This window comes from Rattus norvegicus, chromosome 14, assembly GCF_021556685.1.
Source record: "Rattus norvegicus strain SHRSP/BbbUtx chromosome 14, alternate assembly SHRSP_T2T, whole genome shotgun sequence".
Taxonomy (NCBI): domain Eukaryota; kingdom Metazoa; phylum Chordata; class Mammalia; order Rodentia; family Muridae; genus Rattus; species Rattus norvegicus.
The window spans coordinates 80,857,557-80,879,435 of record NC_141547.1 but is presented as its reverse complement, the minus strand read 5'-3'; the positions used below and the strand labels follow the sequence as shown (position 1 = coordinate 80,879,435).

The window sequence follows — 21,879 nt, the reverse complement described above, 5'->3', positions numbered from 1 at the left end:
GTAGGCCTCCCAAACCTATAGGTGAGCCCCTGGCCTCCGGATGATGGTACCCGTGAGAAGGAGAGCCGGGAACCGACATGCCCACTCAGAGTCTGGCATTTACGGTGCAAATCCGGGTCTGGTTGCCTGTGGATCAGCAGAAAATTGGGACCTTATGCGAGTCTCCCGTAGGCCTCATTAACGACCAAGGAGACTGAGAAGGGTATGGAATGACTGATAGGGATTGTGGCTTAGTGCTAGGTGCAGCCGGAGGGCTATAGTAAAACAGGTCAGAAGTCAAACGAAAAGTAAAACAACCAGTAGGCAAGCTCACGAGGATACCCCAGCAACGACTCCGCCAAGTTCTCGTGGGAGGAGCGCGACCGGCGGTACTCTCGCGGGAAGTGGAAGCTCCCGCAAGCAAGCGGGGGCGTGGCCGGAAGAAGGTGCATTTCAAAGTGGTAATAGATGGTTTTCTCACCCAATAAAATTGCAACTTCTCCTTCCTAAACCGGTAGAGCACGAGAGTAAAGGCGGGAGAGGGCGGGCCGGTGCCGGACGAGCGGAAGTGGGTCTTCGTGAGACGGTGGAGTCTTGCTTGAGCGGGTCTCCTCAGCGGCTGCTGGATTAGGTGCGTCCTTGCTCGAGCGCGGTGGCCAAGGCGTTTGGCTGATAACACCAACTCCAAGTAAGGGTAAGCTTCGCAGGATGGAGGCGGCGGGTGCGGGTTGTGCGGGCGTGGAGCGCGGGCGGCCTCTTGGCCTGCCTTGGGGTTGGTGCCCGCCCGCCTGTCGCGGAGCCGCGCCTCTTGGGGTTGGGCCCTCTGCCTACTGTCCGGGAGAGCGCGCGATTGTCGGAACATGGAGCGCCGCACTCATCGGAAGTAGGGAAATCTCTGTGTGGGGCTCCGCTCACCAACCCACAGCCTGGCCGGAGAACCTTTTTTGCAAAGTAGGAAGGGAAACTGAGGCTCAACGAGGGGAGGGGGGGCGCCCAAGGTCACCCATTTGGCTGGGCGGGCGGATCGGCGAAAACCTGAGCTAGGTTTTTGTTCCTTGCTGACGACGCAGCCTTTGTGTGTTGGCGTCGCGCCCCGCCTTCTTGAGGCCTGCGAGTTTGTTGGGGCACCCAGGCCGCGTGGCGGGCCTTATCTAAGCTGCGAGAGAGCCGAGGACGCTTGCGGGCCTTGGAACTGAATGGGGTTTGGGCTTCCAGAAGCCGCTTTCGGCCCCCTATGGTTAGTAAGGCGTGCGTTTGAGACTTAGAGCCCAGCCCTTAAGCCCTCTCGGGGTCTTCCCTCAGGGCACATATATACTCAGGAATAGGAAACCACATGATCCTTAACCTTTAACACTGTTTCCTGTGGACGCCATTGTCCACATTTTGATTCGAGGGGGAAGGAGTTCAGATCTGGGCTGGGCGTTTCTGCCCCCTTTTTTTAAAAAACTCGTTTTTACCCATGGGCGTTTTAAGCTTCATTTCTTCGGTCTGGCCCTCCGTTTAGGTTGCCCAAGTGATTGGGGAGACTGAGGTCTACAAAAGCCAGGTAGTCTGAGGTCTTTCAGCCTGCAGATTGACTCTTGTTCCTGACAATAGTGAGAGGGAACTTCTCCAACCCAGACCCTACACACACCTGGTGCTTTTTCTTTTTAATGGATGGAGAAAACACTTGGGATCCGGTGTACGTGTGAGTTCGATATGAAATGAGTGCAAAGTCGTCTTGCTTAACCTTTGTATTTATACTTGAGCCCGCAGCTATAATTTTCTAAAAAGCCTCATTTTTAAACAGTGCTAATCACTTTTTGGGTGGGGGCTTTTCCAGACAGGGTTTCTATGTGTAGCCCTGGTTGTCATGGAACTCACTCTGTAGACCTGGCTGGCCTCAAACTCAGAAATCCCCCTGCCTCTGGTTCCCAAGTGCTGGGATTAAAGACACGGTTGACTACATTTTTTACAGTTCTCAAATAATGAGTTTTTTTTTTTTTTTTTCTATCAGGGGACCTCTTATAACAATTTTCTAAATACTTTGAAGAGTGCTTGTGATTCCAGCCTTTCAGAGGTAGGGGAAGTAGAATCAGGAATCTAAGGTCATTCTTGTTGGGTTCTATGTGGAATTGAGGCTAGCCTGGGCTACTCCGAGACTCCCATTGCAAAAACAGTTCTGGTTTTGTTTGTTTCCTTGCTTATTTGGTTGTTTTGTTTTTCCCCTAAGGAAAGTTGATTTCTTGGTGAGTATGTTTATTTCATTCCTGAACAGTCAAGGGGTATTGTTTTGTTGGGACTGGAGATTGAACATAGAGCTTGATGCATGTTAGGCAGCTCCTCTACTGCTGAGTTACATCTCTGGCCCTCTTTGTATTCATTGCCAATACTGATGTGTGTATATGATGTGAGCACCCGTGTGCCTTGATGTGTGTTTGGTGGTGAGAAGACAACTTGCTAAGTCTACTCTTTCTGGTTTGTTTGTTTTTTTTTTTTTTTTTGGTTCTTTTTTTCGGAGCTGGGGACCGAACCCAGGGCCTTGCGCTTCCTAGGCAAGCGCTCTACCACTGAGCTAAATCCCCAACCCCCTCTTTCTGTTTTTTTATGAGATTACTTCGGTTTCAATTAATTTATCGGGTCTCTATATAGCAAATGTTTTACCTGCTATGTATGGTAAACCAACTCCTCATTTTACTTTTTGAGATAGCATTTCCCTACGTTACCTAGGCTGTCCTTGAACTTCTTTGATAATCCTGGCAGGCTTTGAATTTGGCAGTCCTCCTGACTCAGCTTCTGGTGTAACTGAGATCATGGGATTATATAGCATCAGAGCCTGTAAGAATCTTAACTACCTTGCCTCTTTGTTTCCTGATAGAGACTATAATTTTACATATATTGAAAAAATCCATCCCCCCCCCCCCCCCCAGATCTGAAACTCTTCATATCCCTCAAGAAATAAAGTATAGCCAAACTGGTGGCTAATGCTTGTAATCCTGTCTATTCAAGAAGCTGAGGCAAGAGGATCACAAATAACTGGGCTGAGGAATGAGTTCTGGGCAAGTGAGTTAGCCTCACTCTCCTCTCTGTGGGTGTGGGGTACATATGCCTCCAGAGACCAGGTCTCTAGGCCTTAGGCTTCCTGTCTACCCCATCTCCCCAACAAACACACTCACTCAGTAGGGTTTACAGGTGAGCACTCTGCTGTGCCTAAGCATTTGTATATTGGAATCTGAACTCAGATTCTTATATAATGGAGATATGTAGCTCAGTGATAGTTCACGTATTAGCATGTGTTAAGCCCTAGGTTCAAATTAAAATACCTTTCCTGCCATTTCTCCCCAGTTAACTTGCTATCTCTTCAAAGCATCTAATGAGCAACATAATTTAAATGCAGTTTCATTAAGAAAAACACAACCTTATTTTTTGGTTTTGACAAGTATACTAAATGCAGTGGAGTATTTGATTAGAGATATGGATGGACAGTGGTGGTGCAGGCCTTTAATCCCAAGCACTTGGGAGGCAGAAGCAGGTGGATCTCTTGAGTTTGAGGCCAGTATAGTATGGTCTACTGAGGGAATTCAGGATAGCTAGAGCTACACAGAGAAACGCTGTCTCAAAAAGAAAAAGATTCCTTGCAGGCATACCCAGACATTTGGGTTTTGTAATTCCATATGTAGTCAAGTTGACAGCCAAGAATAGCCATTGCACTATGTAAAGGTGGCTGGAAGAACTAAATCCACAGTTATCCTCTGACTTTTACATTACACACACTATATGGCACATATACTATGTGTGCCCATATGGTTGGTTTTAAGTGCGCGCGCGCGCACACACACACACAGACACACACACACACACACACACACACTGTTGCTGTCTTCAGACACACAAGAAGAGGGCATCAGATCCCATAACAGATGGTTGGGAGCCACCATGTGGTTCCTGGGAATTGAACTCAGGACCTCTGGAAGAGCTGTCAGTGCTCTTAACCACTGAACCATCTCTCCAGCCCCCCATATGATAGTTTTTAAATTTATTATTCTGAGATAGGACCTCAACTGTGTATTCCTGACTGGCCTCAAACTTTGAGACCTGCCTGCCTCCACTATGTAAAGCACTGTCTTGGAAAAGATCCCTGAGTGAATGAGTGATACCTACTCACTGGATACTGGAAAGTGACATACAGACATGTTTGGAATCATGTTTGTTTTAGTGGTGTTGATACAATAGGGAGAAGTAGGAAGTTGTTTCTATTCACAGCTTCATTGAAAAATAGAAGGAAAAATCAGAAAGTTACTCCAAGCTAAACTGAGTTACATAAGGTACTTCTGTTGCTTTGTTTTAGAGCCAGGGTTATGCAGGTTTCACAATAACTTGAATGTGGGAGACCATCTAAGACTCAATCCCACAAGCAAAGCTGACAGTATCATAGTTAATTTTGTTAGCCAGATGACATTTGGAGAAGGGTACTACTACATTTTTTTTTCTTTCTTTTCTTTTTTTTCCCGGAGCTGAGGACCGAACCCAGGGCCTTGCGCTTGCTAGGCAAGCGCTCTACCGCTGAGCTAAATCCCCAACCCCACTACTACATGTTTTTAAAAGTCATTGGCCAAGTTGTTGAGTATTGGGCCTGTAATACTATGTTTTTATAAGGAACTGTTAATAGCTGAATGTTGTAACCCTATTTATTACCTTGTGAAAATGAGAACAAGTGGCAGCAGGAGACAGCCAATAGAGAATGTAGATTACCTGTTGGAAGTGAGAGAAAACAAGCAACTTGAGGTTTTTGTTCCTAATTTTCACTCATTCTGAATCTCTACCTTATTCTGATTCTCTTCAATTTTCCAGGGACATTCTGCCTGAATTCCTCACATACAATATTTGTAACATTCTGGAGGTTTTGGTTTTAGTTTTTGGTCTAAACTGATTTAGTTTGCTATCTCTTGGTTTTGTGATATTTTGTTTTTGTTTTTCTTTTTGTTTTGTTGTTGTTTTCTTTCTTTTTCTTTTTTTCCGGAGCTGGGGACTGAACCCAGGGCCTTGCGCTTGCTAGGCAAGTGCTCTACCACTGAGCTAAATCCCCAACCCCTTTGTTTTGTTTAAGGTTTGCTATGTAAGATTCCAGGCTGGTCTCTATCTTAATCTTTCTGGTTCATTCTTCCAAATTTGAGGATTATAGGTATATTTAACAACATTCTTTGCCTTACTGGTTTTATGGAATCACTCTCCTGGACTGAACAGCTGGGTACCTTTGAATGAATGTTTCTCATTCTTTTTTTTTTTTTAATAAATTTATTTATTTATTATGTATACATCATACAGCTTTCTGCCTGCGTGTATTCCTGCAGGCCGGAAGAGGGCACCAGACCTGATTATAAGTGGTTGTGAGCCACCATGTGGTTGCTGGGAATTGAACTCAGGACCTCTGGAAGAGCAGACAGCGCTCTTAACCTCTGAGCCATCTCTCCAGCCCGAATGTTTCTCATTCTTAGAGGTTTGGAAATGCCTGGCTGTCTGTCCTTTCCCCCGGAGTGGTCAGTGTTCTATAGATCTTTTAATGGTAAGGATACTCACTCTCAAAGGAATTTGCCCTCATACAATTATCATAGCTTCTGTTAATATGCAAAATACTAGGGAGGTGGAAAGTAGATAAGTCCTGTCACATTGAGGGCTTCCTTTGCCCCAAAGGATGGTGGGGCTCTTGTTGAGTTCATTGTGCTGGAAGATTGTTGGAAGAAAGGAATTGAGTTCCCTGACACTAAATTTCCATGTTACAGTTTTCTTCTATGATACCTCTAATTTTGGTCTCAGCATAACAGTTGTATAGGTTCTCTGCCAGGCATGATGACACACACCTTTAATCAGACCTCTGGAGACATATGTAGGTAGATCTCTTCCAGTTCCAGGACAAACAGGGGTACAAAGAAACATTTTTAAAAAACCAAAAACCGGGGTTGGGGATTTAGCTCAGTGGTAGAGCGCTTGCCTAGGAAGCGCAAGGCCCTGGGTTCGGTCCCCAGCTCCGAAAAAAAAAGAATCAAAAAAAAAAAAAAACCAAAAACCTGTATACACACACATATACACACTTATACGTTTAGCTTCTTGGAAATTAGGAAGGTAACTCAGAGATGGAGTAGGACTAAAGCTGTGGGCTACATTCCATCACCACTGAAAGATGGGGGAAAAAATCCCAGAAAACAAAAAATGTGGGTTCTGGTATTTATTGGTTATCAATATTCTGATACCCCCAACCCTTTGCAGTTGGTGAGGATATTCTGATATAACCTCTGAATTCACACTTCCTTTCTACATCTTCAGATTGATGTAATGGATGCCCCTTTCTGCCTGGATTCTCTAGTTAGATTCTCAAAGACTGGTTTCTGTCATAGAGTTCTCAGACTTGGCTTTGGTTATCTCTGAAGAAAAAAAACAGATTTGGAATGTAACTGGTATGGTCACCAGTAATGTGGAGTATGAAAAGACTTGAGGAAAGCTCCTAGCGAAGCTTTAGTGGGTTTTTAGGAGACTTGGTCTCAGATTGGTAAGAAGCATACAGGTTAGGGCAATGCGTAGTAGCCAGTCTTAGAAGCCTAAATATCATAGAGTGAATCAAGAGGCTAATGGAACAGTCAAAATATGTGTGTCCCATTATTTCTCAGCACTCAGCAAACAGCTCTTTTTTCCCTTTTGCATGCACAGTGTGTGTTTTGTATTTTGCCCATGTAGAGGCCAAAGGAGGACAGTCTTCCTATGTTGCCCTTCACCTTTTTTGAAACTAAATCTGAAGTCTTACTAAATCTGAAGTGTTTTTTGAACTGAGGTGGCTGGGCACTGAGGTTACAGGTATGGTGCCATGTCTGGCTTTTATGTGGGTATTGTAGAAGTTTAACTCAAGTCCTTCCTCTTCCTTTCACCGCAAGTCCTCTAATCCATGAGGCTTTCCTTTCCTTTTTAGCTCATTCATTGTCAAGATATTTTTGTTATATTCTTCTGAAATAAGATAATGCCTGTGAGAAAATTTATGCGGGGTGAGGGATACATTTCATAGATGGTCACTCATATGTAAGAAACTTCCTAAGATGAGAAGGATAATGTACACTGGAATCTAGCAATTACTATGGTCTGAATAGTCTGTTGGGAAACTTGCAAAAATTTACTGCATCTTAGCCCCTCAGGTCCTTGGGAGGATGGTGAAGTCATGGGAGACTGATTGGCTTAGGAAGCTCTAGTCCCTTTCCTGGTTGCTAAGGAGCTGGTGTATTCCAGTTAAGCACCTAAAACTTACTTGTCTTTAAGCTCCTGGAGTTAACCACAATACTTTTACTACATTTGAAGCAACTAGAAAAAGGAGGCCTGGAGGGAATACAGGAGTATATAGCTCAGTGTTAGAATACAGGAAGCCTTCCATTCAATCCCAAGCACTTAAAAGGAGCTTGAGCAGATAGTTTGAGTATGATAGTTTGGGTTGTATACTTTGGGATTACATAATTCTATATTCAACAATATCTTCCTTCTAAAATGAATGTAGGGTAAGGATACAAATTAAATAAAATGTTCAGGAAAGCATCCAGGTAGCAGAAAAAAACTGGTAAATTGTGTATGGTGTATGTATATATGTGAGTTTTTTCAACAGTACAAATAGCAACATTTATCAAGTTGGTATCTTTTGTTTTTCAGAATTTAGACATTCTGAACATCTAGTTGGCTCCAAATTGTGAACCACAGGATGAGTATTCAGTGGGCATGAGAGATTGAGAACATTCTACCACACCATAAACCTTGGTGTAGATCACTTCCTATTCTGTGGATTGAAGCCAGAGAGCACAATGAGTACAGTAAGTTTTCTTCATATATTTTATTACCAACAGTAACTACCTTGTTCCCTTACAGCATATTAAAGATAGTACCGGTCTCAAATTCTAGACATTGGGAAGTTGAACTACAAAGACTGGAAGTTGATGACAGTCTGAATTGCACAGTGCTCTGTCTCTAAAAATAAATGAAAACACCCGAGGATGTGTCTCTGTTGCTTAGCACAAAGCCCTGATTACATTTCCCAGCATAACTGAAAAATCTGTGTTGAGATATACACTTGTCTATAATCTAAGTAGATGGTAAATAAACCTATAATCTATTGATTAATTGAGGCAAGATCAGAATTTTAAGTTCAAGGCCAAATTCAAGAATTCACTGAGATCAGACTTTATCCTTTATAAATGTATTAACTACTATTTACAACGATCAGAAACTGGGTCTAGGGGGCTGGCTCATACTGCGCTTGCTGCTTCTCCATGGGACCTGGATTCAATTCCCAGCACTCACATGTCTGCTCCGAATTATCTGTAACACCAGTTCAGGAGATAATAACCCCTTCTGGTTTTCAAGTGGTACATAGATATGTACATACAGGCAAAATACTTGTATATGTATAATAAAACAAAATTTTTTTAAAGATTTATTTATTGTATATAAGTCTACTGTATATACACACCTGAAGAGGGCATCTGATCCCATCACAGATCGTTGTGAGCCACCATGTGATTGCTAGGATTTGAACTCAGGATCTCTGGAAGAGTAGTCAGTGCTCTTAACCACTGAGCCATCTCTCTAGCCCAACTTAAAATTTTTTTAATTAAAGAATGATTTTTCACTTTTGATCATCCTTGGTTCACTTATCATCATCCTTGGTTCGGTGTAAGGCAGGTACAGTCTGGATTCACTTGGGTTCAGGTATTGACATAGATGTGCATGCAGATCCAGTATTTGTTAACAAATTCTGCTTATTCTAAATAATTTGGTATAAATGTAACTTTACTAAGTTTATTAAACTTATTAAAGTAAAAGCTATTTTTATTTTTATATATTACATATATTAATTAGTTATGGCGTGGAAAGGTGGTAATCAAGTTAAGGGGCTTACTGAAAAGCCTAACAACCTGAGTTTTACTCCATGCCCCACATGGTAGAAGGAGAAAATTGATTGCTGAAAGTTGTCCTCTGTTGTATGTGCATAGTAGCCACAAGTACATGCATGCACATGATAAATGTTTTTTTTTTTTTAAATAGTGAATTTAGCCATGCATGGTTACAGAATTTTTTTTTTTTTTTCCGGAGCTGGGGACCGAACCCAGGGCCTTGCGCTTCCTAGGTAAGCGCTCTACCACTGAGCTAAATCCCCAGCCCCTTCTTCAGAATTTCTTACAAACATTATTTGTTGATAAAAAAGGCCGATGGCCAGGGTTGGGGATTTAGGTCAGTGGTAGAGCGCTTGCCTAGAAAGCACAAGGCCCTGGGTTCGGTCCTCGGCTCCAAAAAAAAAAAAAAGAAAGAAGGGGAAAAAAAAAGCCGATGGCCAATGAGCTGAGGCAGGACATAGGAAGTGGGACACTGGCAGGAAGAGAAAGAATTTTGGGAAATAGTGATAGTATAAGAGATACAAGAAAGCTGAGGGGAGACTGACATAAACCAGCAAGTACCTGAACTCAGGATAGAATAAGTACCACAGGTTTTATAAAGATAAATTACACCTCCTGTGTGGGTGGGTGTGCATGCTTGTGTGGGCAGACACAGACAAGTAAGAGGGCAACCAAGTTGGATCGTTCCCCTGTTTTTTATTCTTCCTGAAACCCCGTCAAATCTGGGGCTGATGCGACTGCTTCCTTCTCCCTTGATGACCTTAGAGAAATCCTCAAAGAAAGCGGCGTGGTGGAGCTGTGAATTCTAGACAAACCCAGAAGCGAACTCGGGAAACAACTTCAACCCCTGAGATTTCCTTGGAAGCAGAACCCATAGAACTTGTGGAAACCGGTAAGAGAGCCAGAAACACTAGACTGTAATGTTGACAAGTGGGCATGGTGCGATATAGTGGACATGCATGGGAATTGGACCAGCTTATGCTAATGCCAACTTGAGGCCTTAGGGGAAGTCACACCTTTTTTTTTTTTTTTTTTTTGGTTCTTTTTTTTCCCCGAGCTGGGGACCGAACCAGGGCCTTGCGCTTCCTAGGCAAGCGCTCTACCACTGAGCTAAATCCCCAGCCCCCACACCTTTTTTTCTGTCCATGTTATATGTATGAGTGTTTAGCTTCTATGTCTTCCCTACATGTGTCCCTGGTGCCTATGGAGGTCAGAAGAAACATTATATTCCCTGGAACTGATGTCGGGAATGATGTTAGTATATATGGCAAGTTGAATTTGTACCACAAAGCCTTTGGGACCATGTATGACAGATTGTATGCTACAAATGCTAGCTGTTGGAAACTCTTGTACTTTCTTTATGTGTGTGTCTTTTTTTTTTTTTTTTTTTAAGATTTATTTATTATATATAAGTACACTGTAGCTGTCTTCAGATACACCAGAAGAGGGCATCAGACCTCATTACAGATGGTTGTGAGCCACCATGTGGTTGCTGGGACTTGAACTCATGACCTCTGGAAGAGCAGTCGGGTGCTCTTAACCGCTGAGCCATCTCTCCAGCCCTTTATGTGCGTGTCTTAAGACTGACTTACTATTCACTGCTTACAGCAACAATGAGTAAGGTATTGTGGTATCTTAATGGGTTTTGAAGCAGTCACTTGGCTCATGAACTTCACCCTGCTTAGCTTGGTGAAATACTTGAGAGTTTCCTCTTTTGGACTTTGTTTTCTTTTCTTTTCTTTTCTCTTTTTTTTTTTTTTTTTTTTGGGTTCTTTTTTTCGGAGCTGGGGACCGAACCCAGGGCCTTGCGCTTCCTAGGTAAGTGCTCTACCACTGAGCTAAATCCCCAGCCCCCCTTTTTTTTTTTTAAGATTTATTTATATCATGTATGTGGGTACACTGTAGCTGTCTTCAGACACAGGAGAAGAGGGTATGAGATCCTGTTACAGATGGTGGTAAGCCACCATGTGGTTTCTGGGAATTGAACTCAGGACCTCTGAAGGAGCATTCAGTGCTCTTTACCTCAGAGTCATCTCTCCAGCCCTAGGTTTCATTAAGAGAAAACTTATAAAGACAAACTTGTCAGCAGCTATCATTGTTAAAGCTTGGTTTAGGCAGAGGCCAGATTGGATTTTCTTGTGCTTTCTCAGAAGTGTCAGGTGGCTTGGATCAAACCCTTTTGCTCTGTTGTTTTTTTATAACTCATGTAGCAGCGGGCTACAGGCATAGCCTAGTAATGTACAGCATATCTTTCATGCACAAGACCTTTGTTCAGTCCTTAGCACTGCAAAGAGAAAAATGATTAAGGGAATAGGAACTTGATTTCAGTGATCTTAGAGTTAAAAAGAAGCTACTTCATGTAAGATGGGTTTCCTGGACTTCCCAGGGTAGTGTTCATTTTCTGTTTGGATTCAGTTTCACTTCTTACAGTGAATTCCTCAAAATCTTCACTCTTTACCTACAGATTAGGACTCTGGACCTCTATACCCATAGGAGGTCCCTTTCTCTTACTGTGACACTGAACACAAACATGGACTCAATGTCAGGACTTGCAGCTGCTTCCAAGGTGGCATTTGTCATACTGTTGGCAGTCCTGTCACCTTTGCAAGATGGTATTCACAAGCTGCCTGTTGGTACCTTTTGGAAGAGCCAGTTGTATCTGCCAAAAAAAGAATGGCTTATAGCTGGGTGGTGGTGCAAACTTTTAATCCCAGCACTCAGGAGTCAGAGGCAGGTGGATCTCTTTGAGTTCGAGGATTGCCAGGACTACACAAGAGAATCCCTGTCTTGAAAAAGAAAAGACCCATAAGTTTATGGACCCATAAATTATGATCATTAAGTAGCAGCCATTCCTTTTCGTGAAGAGTGAGAGGTAATTGGTCTAAAGAGCATTGAATATCTGTGTGTATATAGGTATGGAGTGTGGGGAAGAAGCAGGCAGACAGACAGTCTTTACTGTAACTACATAGCCTTCAGTAGTCTGGACCTTGCTATGTGTAGACCAAGCTGTCCTTGAAGTCAAACAGATCTGCCTGTCGGGTGCTGGCATTACAATGTGTGCCACCACAACTAACACTGGGAAATTCAATAGAAGCAGATAAAACAAGTTTCTGTGTTAGACCCATACTGTTGATAAAATTCTAAACCTCATATTTTTTAATGTTATTGGCAATCAGGAAGAAAAATACTTAAGCTTTTTTGCATGCCCTCCCTAATTAATGAAATTGTGGTGGCGCCTGGCATGACTGCAGGTGGGACAGAACTACTTTGTTGGGTGACACCTCTAGGACTTCTACAATTCATGCAGCCCACTTAGCAAAATGCTAGAGGGGCATTTTTTCAATATCATTTTTGAGAGGGGGTTAGTTTTTTGTTTTTTGTTTTTTGTTTTTTTTTTGTTTTTTTTTTTTTTGGTCAGGGTTTTTATACTCTGTCACAAGTCTATACTGTGTAATACCAACCACGCCTACAGAGTACAGCCTTACTATCCTAATATTTTGCTTTATTTTGAAGTTGGAGATGAAATCGTGGACCTCACCTGTGAATCTTTAGAGCCTGTGGTTGTGGACCTGACTCACAATGACTCTGTTGTGGTAAGCATTTGGGTGAGAGTTGGCTGGTTTGGATAGGAGTTCTAGGCCCATTTGATGTCTGGGACACTGGTCAGGGTTGGAAAGATTGTGAAAGGGGCTATAGAGATGGCTCAGAGGTTCAGAACACTGAGTTCTCTACTCTTCAAGAGTCCTGAGTTCAATTCCTTAGCAACCACATGGTGGCTCACAGCCATCTGTAATAAGATCTGATGCCCTCTTCTGGTGTGTCTGAAGACAACTATAGTGTACTCATATAAACAAATAAATGTTTTTTAAAAAGATAACACAGAAAAGCCAGGTGCATGGTGACCCATGTCTTTAATCTTAGCACTTGAGAGGCAGAGGCAAACAGTTCTGAGACCACACTGGTCTAGAGGTCCAGGATAGCCAGGGCTACAAAGAGAAACCCTGTCTCAAAAAAAAACAAGTTGAAAGGGTAAATAACCAGGTCTTGTGGTACATGCCTGTGATCTGAACTTTTGAGGGGCAGAGTTTCTGGCTTATGTGGTTAAACATTGTCTCCAAAGGGGGAAAAGAAAAGAACATTGATGCTATAGCGCTTCCACGGAAGAGATGGTGTGGTTTTAGTTAGAAATCACTAAGTTGTACTAATATCCCTGGTATTCTCACAAAGTCTATGGTGAATTTAAGGGACATTGACTCCCATGTAATCAATGACTTCCCTGAAAGTGGACTAGAACTGTCGAACAAAACAAGAACAAGTTAAGTGGCCACCTCTACAACAAAACTATACATTGACTCTTACTTTATTCCTTGTCAATTCCATAGAGTTCCCTACACTCCATTTGCTGAATAATGCTGGAAAGTGGCACCAAATCCTTTTTCTTCCTCTTTTTCCCATCTCAAAGTAATAGAAATAGATACAGTTTATTGAGGAAAAACATTCTCGGGCTGGAGAGATGGCTCAGTGGTTAAGAGTACTGGCTGTTCTTCCAGAGGTCCTGAGTTCAATTCCCAGCAACCACATGGTGGCTCACAACCATCTGTAATGGGATCTGATGCCCTCTTTTGGTGTGTCTGTGGATGGCTAGAGTGTACTCATATAAAAATAAATAAATCTTTTAAAAAAATATTCTCAAGGATAGGAAGGAGCTGGTGAACTGGGAAAGGGCTCAGAAAGCTCCAAATCTCTCTCTCTTTTTTTTTTTCCAAATCTCTTTTCTTGAATGTTGATCATGTACCTGGCTAGGTCCTGACAAGGGAGCTGGGGAGGGATCTACTTCCAAGAAAGTAGTTACCTTCTAGGGGGCAGATCAGTATTTTCCCTTTTGTACCTTCCTCTGGACTGCTTTTGCTGCACAGGTTTCTTCCTTGGCTTTCCTACCTTTCCATTTATAAGGACAGATATGAGCAGAGGAGTCCTCGAATGAGCCTGGGGTAGGAAGAGTGGGGTGAGGGAACTTTGCAGACAGTGACCTAACCGACAGGAGTACATGTTAATGCCAAATGGCAGTAGTGTGAAGACAGGAGGCTTGGGTTTTTCTGATTTATTTACTCTTGGATTTATTACAGAAATTTCCTAGTGTTTGTTTCAGACATAAAAGAATTGCATGGATTTCACAGCTCTTTTTTTCCAATCACTCTCCATTTGTTGATTATAATGATTTTATCAGAGGCCATTAAATTGATTAAATTACTAATATTAACTAAAGGCCTAGATAGCCATATTTGTGAGGTATCCTGTACTGTCTTTAGACTCCTACTGAAGCACAGTAAGAGGGAGGTCATTTAGATGAACTTGCTGATAGTACCAAAAACTGTTAGAGCAGACAAGTTGAGTGCACTGATTGAGCCTTGGTGTATCTCTGGGATAGGAATTCTTGAACACAATTTGGGGGAAATTTTCAACATATCCTGAACCCTGAAAGCAGATTCCTTTGTGCTGTTCCAACTCTAAAGGAGTCCAAAACCCCAAAAAGTTAAAAGAAATGAATAAATAGTTGCATTGAGAGTCTCATCATAGCAACTGGAAGTTGAATTGGGGATCCATACACGCCGTGAAAGTGCTTTTTCACTGAGCTTAGTTTAGAAAACTCTAACGTACAACAGTGTAATGAGCACACAAAAAATGTGCCTCCTGTACAAACACTGATTACTATTATAACACTGGCAAAAGTATCCGGACACTTGACAGTGATAGTAACATCTTAGTACAATTAGCCAATTCACTTCAGGTTGCATATACATAAAAATATGCCCCTTGGGCTGGAGAGATGGGTCAGCAGTTAAGAGCACCACTGACTATTCTTCCAAAGGTCCTGAGTTCAATTTCCAGCAACCACTTAGGTAGGTCACAATCATCTATAATGAGATCTGGTGCCATCTTCTGGCACCAGATAGATAGAATACTCTGACAGAAAATAAATATTAATATATCTCCACCCCCAATTTGGGCTGATATCCATTCTTTACACGTTAATTTGGTTCACTCATTCCAACAATACTGGGTGTCTCTGTGGCCTTTATTTCTCCTAGCCAGAGATGGCCATTGCTCTCCCTAAGGAGGCCACCTTAGACCAGGACCTTAACAGTAATATAGAGCCCAAAATGCAACACAGAAATCTTACCTGGCTTGTCACTATAAATTAGTGTGGTTTTCCATTTGAACATGAAAGGGAAAAAAATTATCAACAGATTTTTTTTTTTTGTCTTGATGAAGAGGGGTTTTTTTTGTTTTTGTTTTTTGTCGTGTTTTTTGTTTCGTTTCGGAGCTGGGGACCGAACCCAGGGCCTTGCGCTTGCTAGGCAAGCACTCTACAACTGAGCTAAACTCCCAACCCCTTGATGAAGAGTTTTAATTTTCCATGTTTAAACTGGCACACCCCACCTGACTTTTTCTTCTTCTTCTTCTTCTTCTTCTTCTTCTTCTTATTATTATTATTATTATTATTATTATTATTATTATTATTATTATTAACTTGAGTATTTCTTACATTTCAAGTGTTATTCCCTTTCCCGGTTTCTGGGCAAACATCCCCCTAATCCCTCCCCTTCATTATGGGTGTTCCCCTCCCCATCCTCTCCCCAAAAATCTAGTTCACTGAGGGTTCAGTCTTAGCAGGACCCAGGGCTTCCCCTTCCACTGGTGCTCTTACTAGGATATTCATTGCTACCTATGAGGTCAGAGTCCAGGGTCAGTCCATGTATAGTGACTTTTTCTTCTTTTAAAGGCCCCTTAGTAGGTCAGAGTTCCAAGTTTGTGTTGTACTTGTTCATCTCTCTTCCATTAAACATCCCTGATACCCTGCTAACTCTTTGCCTTGCTTTATTCTCCCATGCCTAGCAAGCATTGTGCTATCCTAGGAGATTGGGGGGATTTACAGCATTGGACACTTTTGAGGTATAGTGGTGGCTGCCTAACCACAGCTTCCTGGTCCTAGAGATAGTAGAGCATATATTCCTGATTGATGGCTCAGAGTCCAGGTCTGGCCCTGAATTGAGCACAGCCTAGCACTGAAATTCTTCTGACTCTTACATAGTATTGAGAATCAGTTTGTATACCATAGCTCCTAGGGAACTGAGAATGTAGTGTTCTTTGCAGTATATCTGCTCTAGTCAGTAATCTACCCTGGGCAACAGTGGCTCTATACTAACCAGATTCTGGGCATACCAACACTGTTGCTAGATCTTCCCTTTTTTGGGCCTTAGAAGAGACTTTGGGAAGACTTCCATTGTGCCAGCCTATAGTTTTCTAGGGACTTTTACCCTAGTGATGAAACTGTCTCCACATTTCCAGTCACCATCTTTAGTCTTCAGGAGCAGAGAGAGGATTTTTTTTTTTTTTAAAGATTTATTTATTATATATAAGTACATTGTCACTGTCTTCAGATATACCAGAAGAGGGCATCTGACCTCATTACAAATGGTTGTGAGCCACCATGTGGTTGCTAGGATTTGAACTCAGGACCTCTGGAAGAGCAGTCAGTGCTCTTAACTGCTGAGCCATCTCTCCAGCCCCGAGAGGATTTTTTTAATCTAGTTTTTTTGTTTGTTTTGAGGGTGTCTCATGTAACCTATGTTTAAATTCCCTTTAGCTGGGGCTGGGGATTTAGCTCAGTGGTAGAGCGCTTACCTAGGAGGCGCAAGGCCCTGGGTTCGGTCCCCAGCTCCGAAAAAAAGAACCAAAAAAAAAGAAAAAATTCCCTTTAGCTGTCTCCTGGGCCTTCTGTCTTTGCTTCCCAGTGCTGGCATTTCTGGTGCTTGCCACTCTTACCTTACTCTTGATTTCTGTTTGTGATTGGCCATTATATTTAGTTTAACCAAACAGCAATAACTGTGTATGCGCGTGCACGTGTGTGTAGACGGGTGGTGAGTTGGTATTAAAAAGCCTAGAAGAAGCTCCAGACTTGATTCTGAAATAACTTAGGACTTACTAATGTCAGCCTACCAGGTGAGCTTTTATATGTGCTGCTCTAGACTGAAGAGCAGGCAGCAGAGTTCACCCCTGTACTAGAATCTTTGGGCTTAAGGAGACGGTGGTGTGGGCTACCTTTCTCTGAGCTGAGTCCTTCAGATAAAATGGGGAAGGTGGGAACTGACCTTGGGACTTTGAGACAGGGTTTCTCTGTAGTCCTGGCTGCCTTGGAACTTGGTATATAGACCAGACTGGCCTTGAACTCCTATCCACTTGCCTCTGCCTCCTAAGTGGTAGTGTTAAAAGTATTAAGAAGCCTTGCACCACCACAGCCAGTTAAGGCCAACAGTTTTGCTGCAAAGGAGTCCAGATGAAGGGTATGACGGAGTGACACAGGGTTGGATGGACACTAGGGGACTCATGTTTTGTGCTTTTCAGAAGTGCTGCATCCTGTATGGTGAAAAGGAAAAACTTACAGCCATTCCTCCCATGACTTGAATGTTCTCCTTTTCTAGAATGTGGCAGTAATCTGAGTTGAATTGGTAGAAATTGTCAGTGTAAAAACTGAATGTGGTGGTACACACCTCAAATCCAGCACTTGGTGAAAGGCAAAGTTGGGTCTGAAACCAAGATCATCTTTGGCTACATTAATGTGTGTTCTGAGCTACCTAACAAGTGTTTGTCTAGTTCTTGTTAACAAAAGGCTGACTCACGATAATACCTAATTGATCTTTTATGATGTTAATAGCACAAATCCTTCTCCAAAGGCTGTTATTGTCTGTTGGTAGCAATGAGCTTTGCTGATTGTTCTCAGAGAGGCATGTTGACTCACAGATGCACTGACCTGGAGATGTCTATAGGTGGTCTGTAGAAGTACACGTACATCATCTCCCTTCCCTGGGAGTAAGGGAGCACTGGGAAGCCATACATATATACTAGATGCAAGGTGTGTTTTATCAGAGAAAATGTCAGAATGTTTATAACACACTCTTCTCTTTTTCCCTCCCCTGCCCTCCATCTTCAGATTGTTGAAGGTAAGCTGGTTTAATTTCTTTTTTCTCTGGGTTGTTATGAATAAATGCCATAGCATTGCAGGCTGTCCTTCCAAGACCTTTCGGCAGGAAGATGCCTTTGGTCAGACTTGCTGTTTTACTGACAATCTCTGCCATGCTACCAGGGGCTGAGCTTTATTCTAAGAAGGCAAGTGATGATGGGCCTCTATGCCTTGATAGGACCTGAGGGCAGAGCTACTATGTAGCAGTTTCTCTCTGGAGAGCTCAAGGGGAGAGAAGGTCTTCAGAGGCATAAGAGTAAATGGGATTAGGTGAAGGTGGCTGAAAATGTGACTTTTTCCTTAGAAAGGAGAAGGCCAAGGAGAAATGGGAGGAGGTTGCGCCAAGACCATGCTGACAGCTGTGTGGTGAGCAGTGATGATGAAGAACTGTCTAAGGACAAAGATGTATACGTGACTACCCATACTCCTCGAAGCACCAAGGATGAAGGAACTACTGGACTTAGGTAAAGTGCTCTGTGTTACTGTGTTGGGTAGAGGCCAGGGTTACTGCATATGCAAACAGGTATGTTAGCTCTTGCTCCAGAGCACAATCTTCCAAGCAGGTGAGCACATTGGGAATACAGGGTTGGGCTCAGCTGTCTGCTCAGGATAGACAGTTGGTAGATAGAGCAGGAGCCAGACGTATCCACAGTTACCAGGTTGTCACAGATGGGGGTGGCTATAAGGTGTTACAGGTGCCACTAGCAACAGTGCTGGAAGTAAAAGAGGTGGGCAAGCCTACTTAACCACATCTTTTATTTAGACCTTCTCTCATTCCCTTTTTCAATGGCCGTTGGAGCCCAAACCTACAGTTACTTTACCTTTGTTTTTTGGGTGCCTGTCCTAACTCAGCAAAAATGAGAGATTTGGTAGAAGATATAGACTGTGTATTTGAAGTTGCTTTACAGGGTATAATTGAGTACTTTACTTAGAAACTGATGCAAAGCATTGTGATTTTAGGCCCTCGGGCACCGTCAGTTGTCCGATCTGCATGGATGGATACTCTGAGGTAAGTAACCTACTTCACTCAAAAGAACTTGGAGGATTTGTGCATTGTGTGGAATTTGATACCTGTCATGAGGCTAATTTGCAAGTGTATGTGTCGGTGGTGGTGGCACATTTTATCTTTAGCCCTTGTGCAAATTGATGTTTCCACTCCAGCTTTAACTAGAAGCTGCTGGCTTTTTTTTTTTTTTTTTTTTTTTCGGAGCTGGGGGCCGAACCCAGGGCCTTGTGCTTGCTAAGCAAGCGCTCTACCGCTGAGCCAAATCCCCAACCCCGCTGCTGGCTTTTTTTTGAGGTTCCCCATAATCACTTTGTACTACTGCACTTGGCGAAGTCCTGTCCAATGAGACTGTTGTATATGCCTCTGCCTTTTCTGGTATAACCCAGCTCCTTTGTTTTACTGGTCTCCTTGTAGAAAAGGGGATACTTTAAGGCTGGTTTTTTGTTTTTTTTGTTTTTTTAAATCTTTATTAAAGGCTGTTCTTTTAATGTCTTCTAGATTGTGCAGAATGGGCGTCTCATTGTTTCTACAGAATGTGGCCACGTCTTCTGTAGCCAGTGCCTCCGTGATTCCCTTAAGAATGCTAACACTTGCCCAACTTGTAGGAAAAAGATCAACCATAAACGGTACCATCCCATTTATATATGAAATGTTCACAACTGCTCAGGATAGACCAATGGACAGACAACCGGGCTGGCTTTTCTGCATGGTATCTGCCTCCAGTTTCCTGAGCTCAAAAAGACTTTCAAAAATCAATGTCTGATGTAAACTGGTCTTTTGTTTTCCAACCCCTTACATCCTTTTGTTATCTCCAGTTTGATGCTATGGAGCACGATCCAGGGATCCTCCCAGATCAGCTCAGCATCTCTGCCCCTCTGGGTGGTCTGAACCCAGAGTTGGAAAAAAGGAGTCAGGCATATTGCAGTTGAGCATCATGGCTCTAGCCTCTTTGTGGAGCTTATGTGTTGGTCAAGAAGTTTCCCTGTTGGGAAAGTTTGCCCCAGTTCTTGTGGGTGCAGAACATTCCCAAGGCACCTGCCAGTTAGCTATTCTGCCTGCCAAACAGTGACCTGGCCAGACAGTCCATCTAGTCCAAGGATACCAGTACATAAACTGCCCGTGAAACAGCCTAGCTGGTGGACTTAGTTTTCCTTCCCATGAGAGCAGAGGTGACCTGTGATTATGCCTGAAACTTATCATTGATGTGCAGTGTTTTCTGCAAATCAAGAGACTCTGCAGGGCAACCTGTTTCCTAAGAATGAGAAAGTGCAATAAAGCCTGTTCTTCACTTGCTCTTCAGCAATCTGGAAGATGTAGCACTGCTAGTATCCTCAGCCCAGTGTTGCCTGTGGGAGCAGTGCCCATCCCACCCCATCTCTATTCACCAACTGTTCTCAGGAACCCTACCCATGCTCCAAAGTTCTTTGCCTGGCACAGAGCATTCAAAGCTAATAGGACAAGCAAGTATTTGAGTGTCTTTTCTTTTCTGCTAAGATGTGTCCTGTGTTGTCTACAATGCCCTCCAACCCTCAGTTTTTCAGTTCCCACTGCCTAATGTCTGCCCAAGCATAGATACCAGGAGGTGGTAGAAGTAACAATGGCCTTATCAGCTGTTCACTTACATGCTTTTGCCTAAGTCACTGTTGCCCATGTGTCAGAGGTCTTGCCCTACTCAACCTACCACTGCCCTGGCTTTCCCACACCCCTTGAATAGATAGATATTTCCAAAGCTGCTCTTCTGGCCAGTTGAGCTTTGATCCTCTGGACTTTGACTGCTCAGTAGGTTTTGGTCAGCAAAGCGTGGTGCCTCCTCTTCCCAGTGGGACCACATAACAATCTCTGCTCTGGTGCTCTCGGAGATAGCAAAGGTGGTCAGTTGCCACTGGGGACACCAGGACAGGGTAGCTCATAAAGGATAGGATAGGCTTTGAATGCCAGCCTGCCTCCACCTCCACACTACTTCCTCAGAGGGCTTCAAGTCAAACCAATAGCCTTTTTGTGTGGAACATCTTTGAGGTAGGAAAGAGACCACTGGAGCTTTGCTAGCAATAACTGACTTTCAGTTTACTGTTCTGAAGGAGCAGGGACTCAGCACAGAATTCACTTTAAATGGAGCTGAAGGAGTGTCCCTCCTCTCTGTGAAAAGAAAATAGTTTTATTCTTCATTCTGACTTTTTAACTGTTTGACTTCAGTTAGTTTGAATGAGAGTAATAAGTTTTTTTACATGGACTCAGAGGGTAAGAGCATTAACTTTCATCATTGTGATGTATGGTATGTGCCCTCCCCTTGGATGTCACAGCCATTGAGTTCCCCGAGGGCCTCATGGACTTGATCTTGTTAGTTCTAATGATAGCCAGACTTCAAGGAGACAAGGCAACCATGCAGCCAGTTCACTGGTAAATATGGTGACACCCACTTAAAAATTCGTTTTCTCCTTAAAGACAGTTTATGAAGTTGATCATAAAAGTTCTATTACTTCATCCTAAATTAAATTGAGAAAGAGACATGTTTAGTTCTAATCAGAAACTGCATTAATAGGAAAAGGTTGGTATAAAAAAAGGTTTTCTTTCCTTTTTCCTTAATGTATATAGTTTAACTCTTTTCTTTGTTACATTTAAACTATGCTCATGGGTATCAGTCTGTTTTGGACTAGTATTAAAGATGGAAATAAACAATTTGAACCAAGTATCTTTTATTTATTCAGTTATTCTTTGGAACTCTTTGCTAAAGTGTGTGCTGTTCGTTCAGTGTGATTTGTGCCTGGTATGGGCGGGAGAATTTCAGCTCATCCAAAAGGTAACAGAACCACATCTCAGGCCTGGCAGAGTCCAAAAATAGTTTATTTTGGGGCCGTGGCAGTGCACACTCTTAATCCTAGCACTTCGGAGGCAGAGGGAGGTGTACCTCTGAGTTTGAAGCCAACCTGGTCTATACAGATAAACCCCGTCTTGACAAAGAAGCAATAACAACAACA

General features: G+C 42.9%; 1 protein-coding gene across 10 annotated transcripts; it reads left to right on the top strand.

Moving 5' to 3' along the window:
* Positions 1–543: 543 nt before the first annotated feature.
* Positions 544–21,591, top strand: Rnf4 (ring finger protein 4). 10 transcript variants are annotated; one of them, XR_015636554.1, is made up of 8 exons: positions 544–673; positions 1,976–2,038; positions 7,639–7,796; positions 9,642–9,768; positions 12,390–12,481; positions 18,203–18,362; positions 18,859–18,907; positions 19,403–21,591. XR_015636554.1 is itself a non-coding variant. In XM_087582702.1 (8 exons), exons 2-8 carry the CDS (start codon positions 7,788–7,790, stop codon positions 19,550–19,552), a joined length of 585 nt encoding a protein of 194 aa, XP_087438828.1. In that variant the 5' UTR covers positions 544–673; positions 7,639–7,787; the 3' UTR covers positions 19,553–21,591. The 10 variants fall into 10 exon arrangements, 2 of the variants coding, with proteins under 2 accessions (XP_087438828.1, NP_062055.1); XM_087582702.1 differs by lacking the exon at positions 1,976–2,038 and adding an exon at positions 17,869–17,878 and having other exon boundaries at positions 12,390–12,469; NM_019182.2 differs by lacking the exon at positions 1,976–2,038 and adding an exon at positions 17,869–17,878 and having other exon boundaries at positions 546–667; positions 12,390–12,469; positions 19,403–19,660.
* Positions 21,592–21,879: the final 288 nt, after the last annotated feature.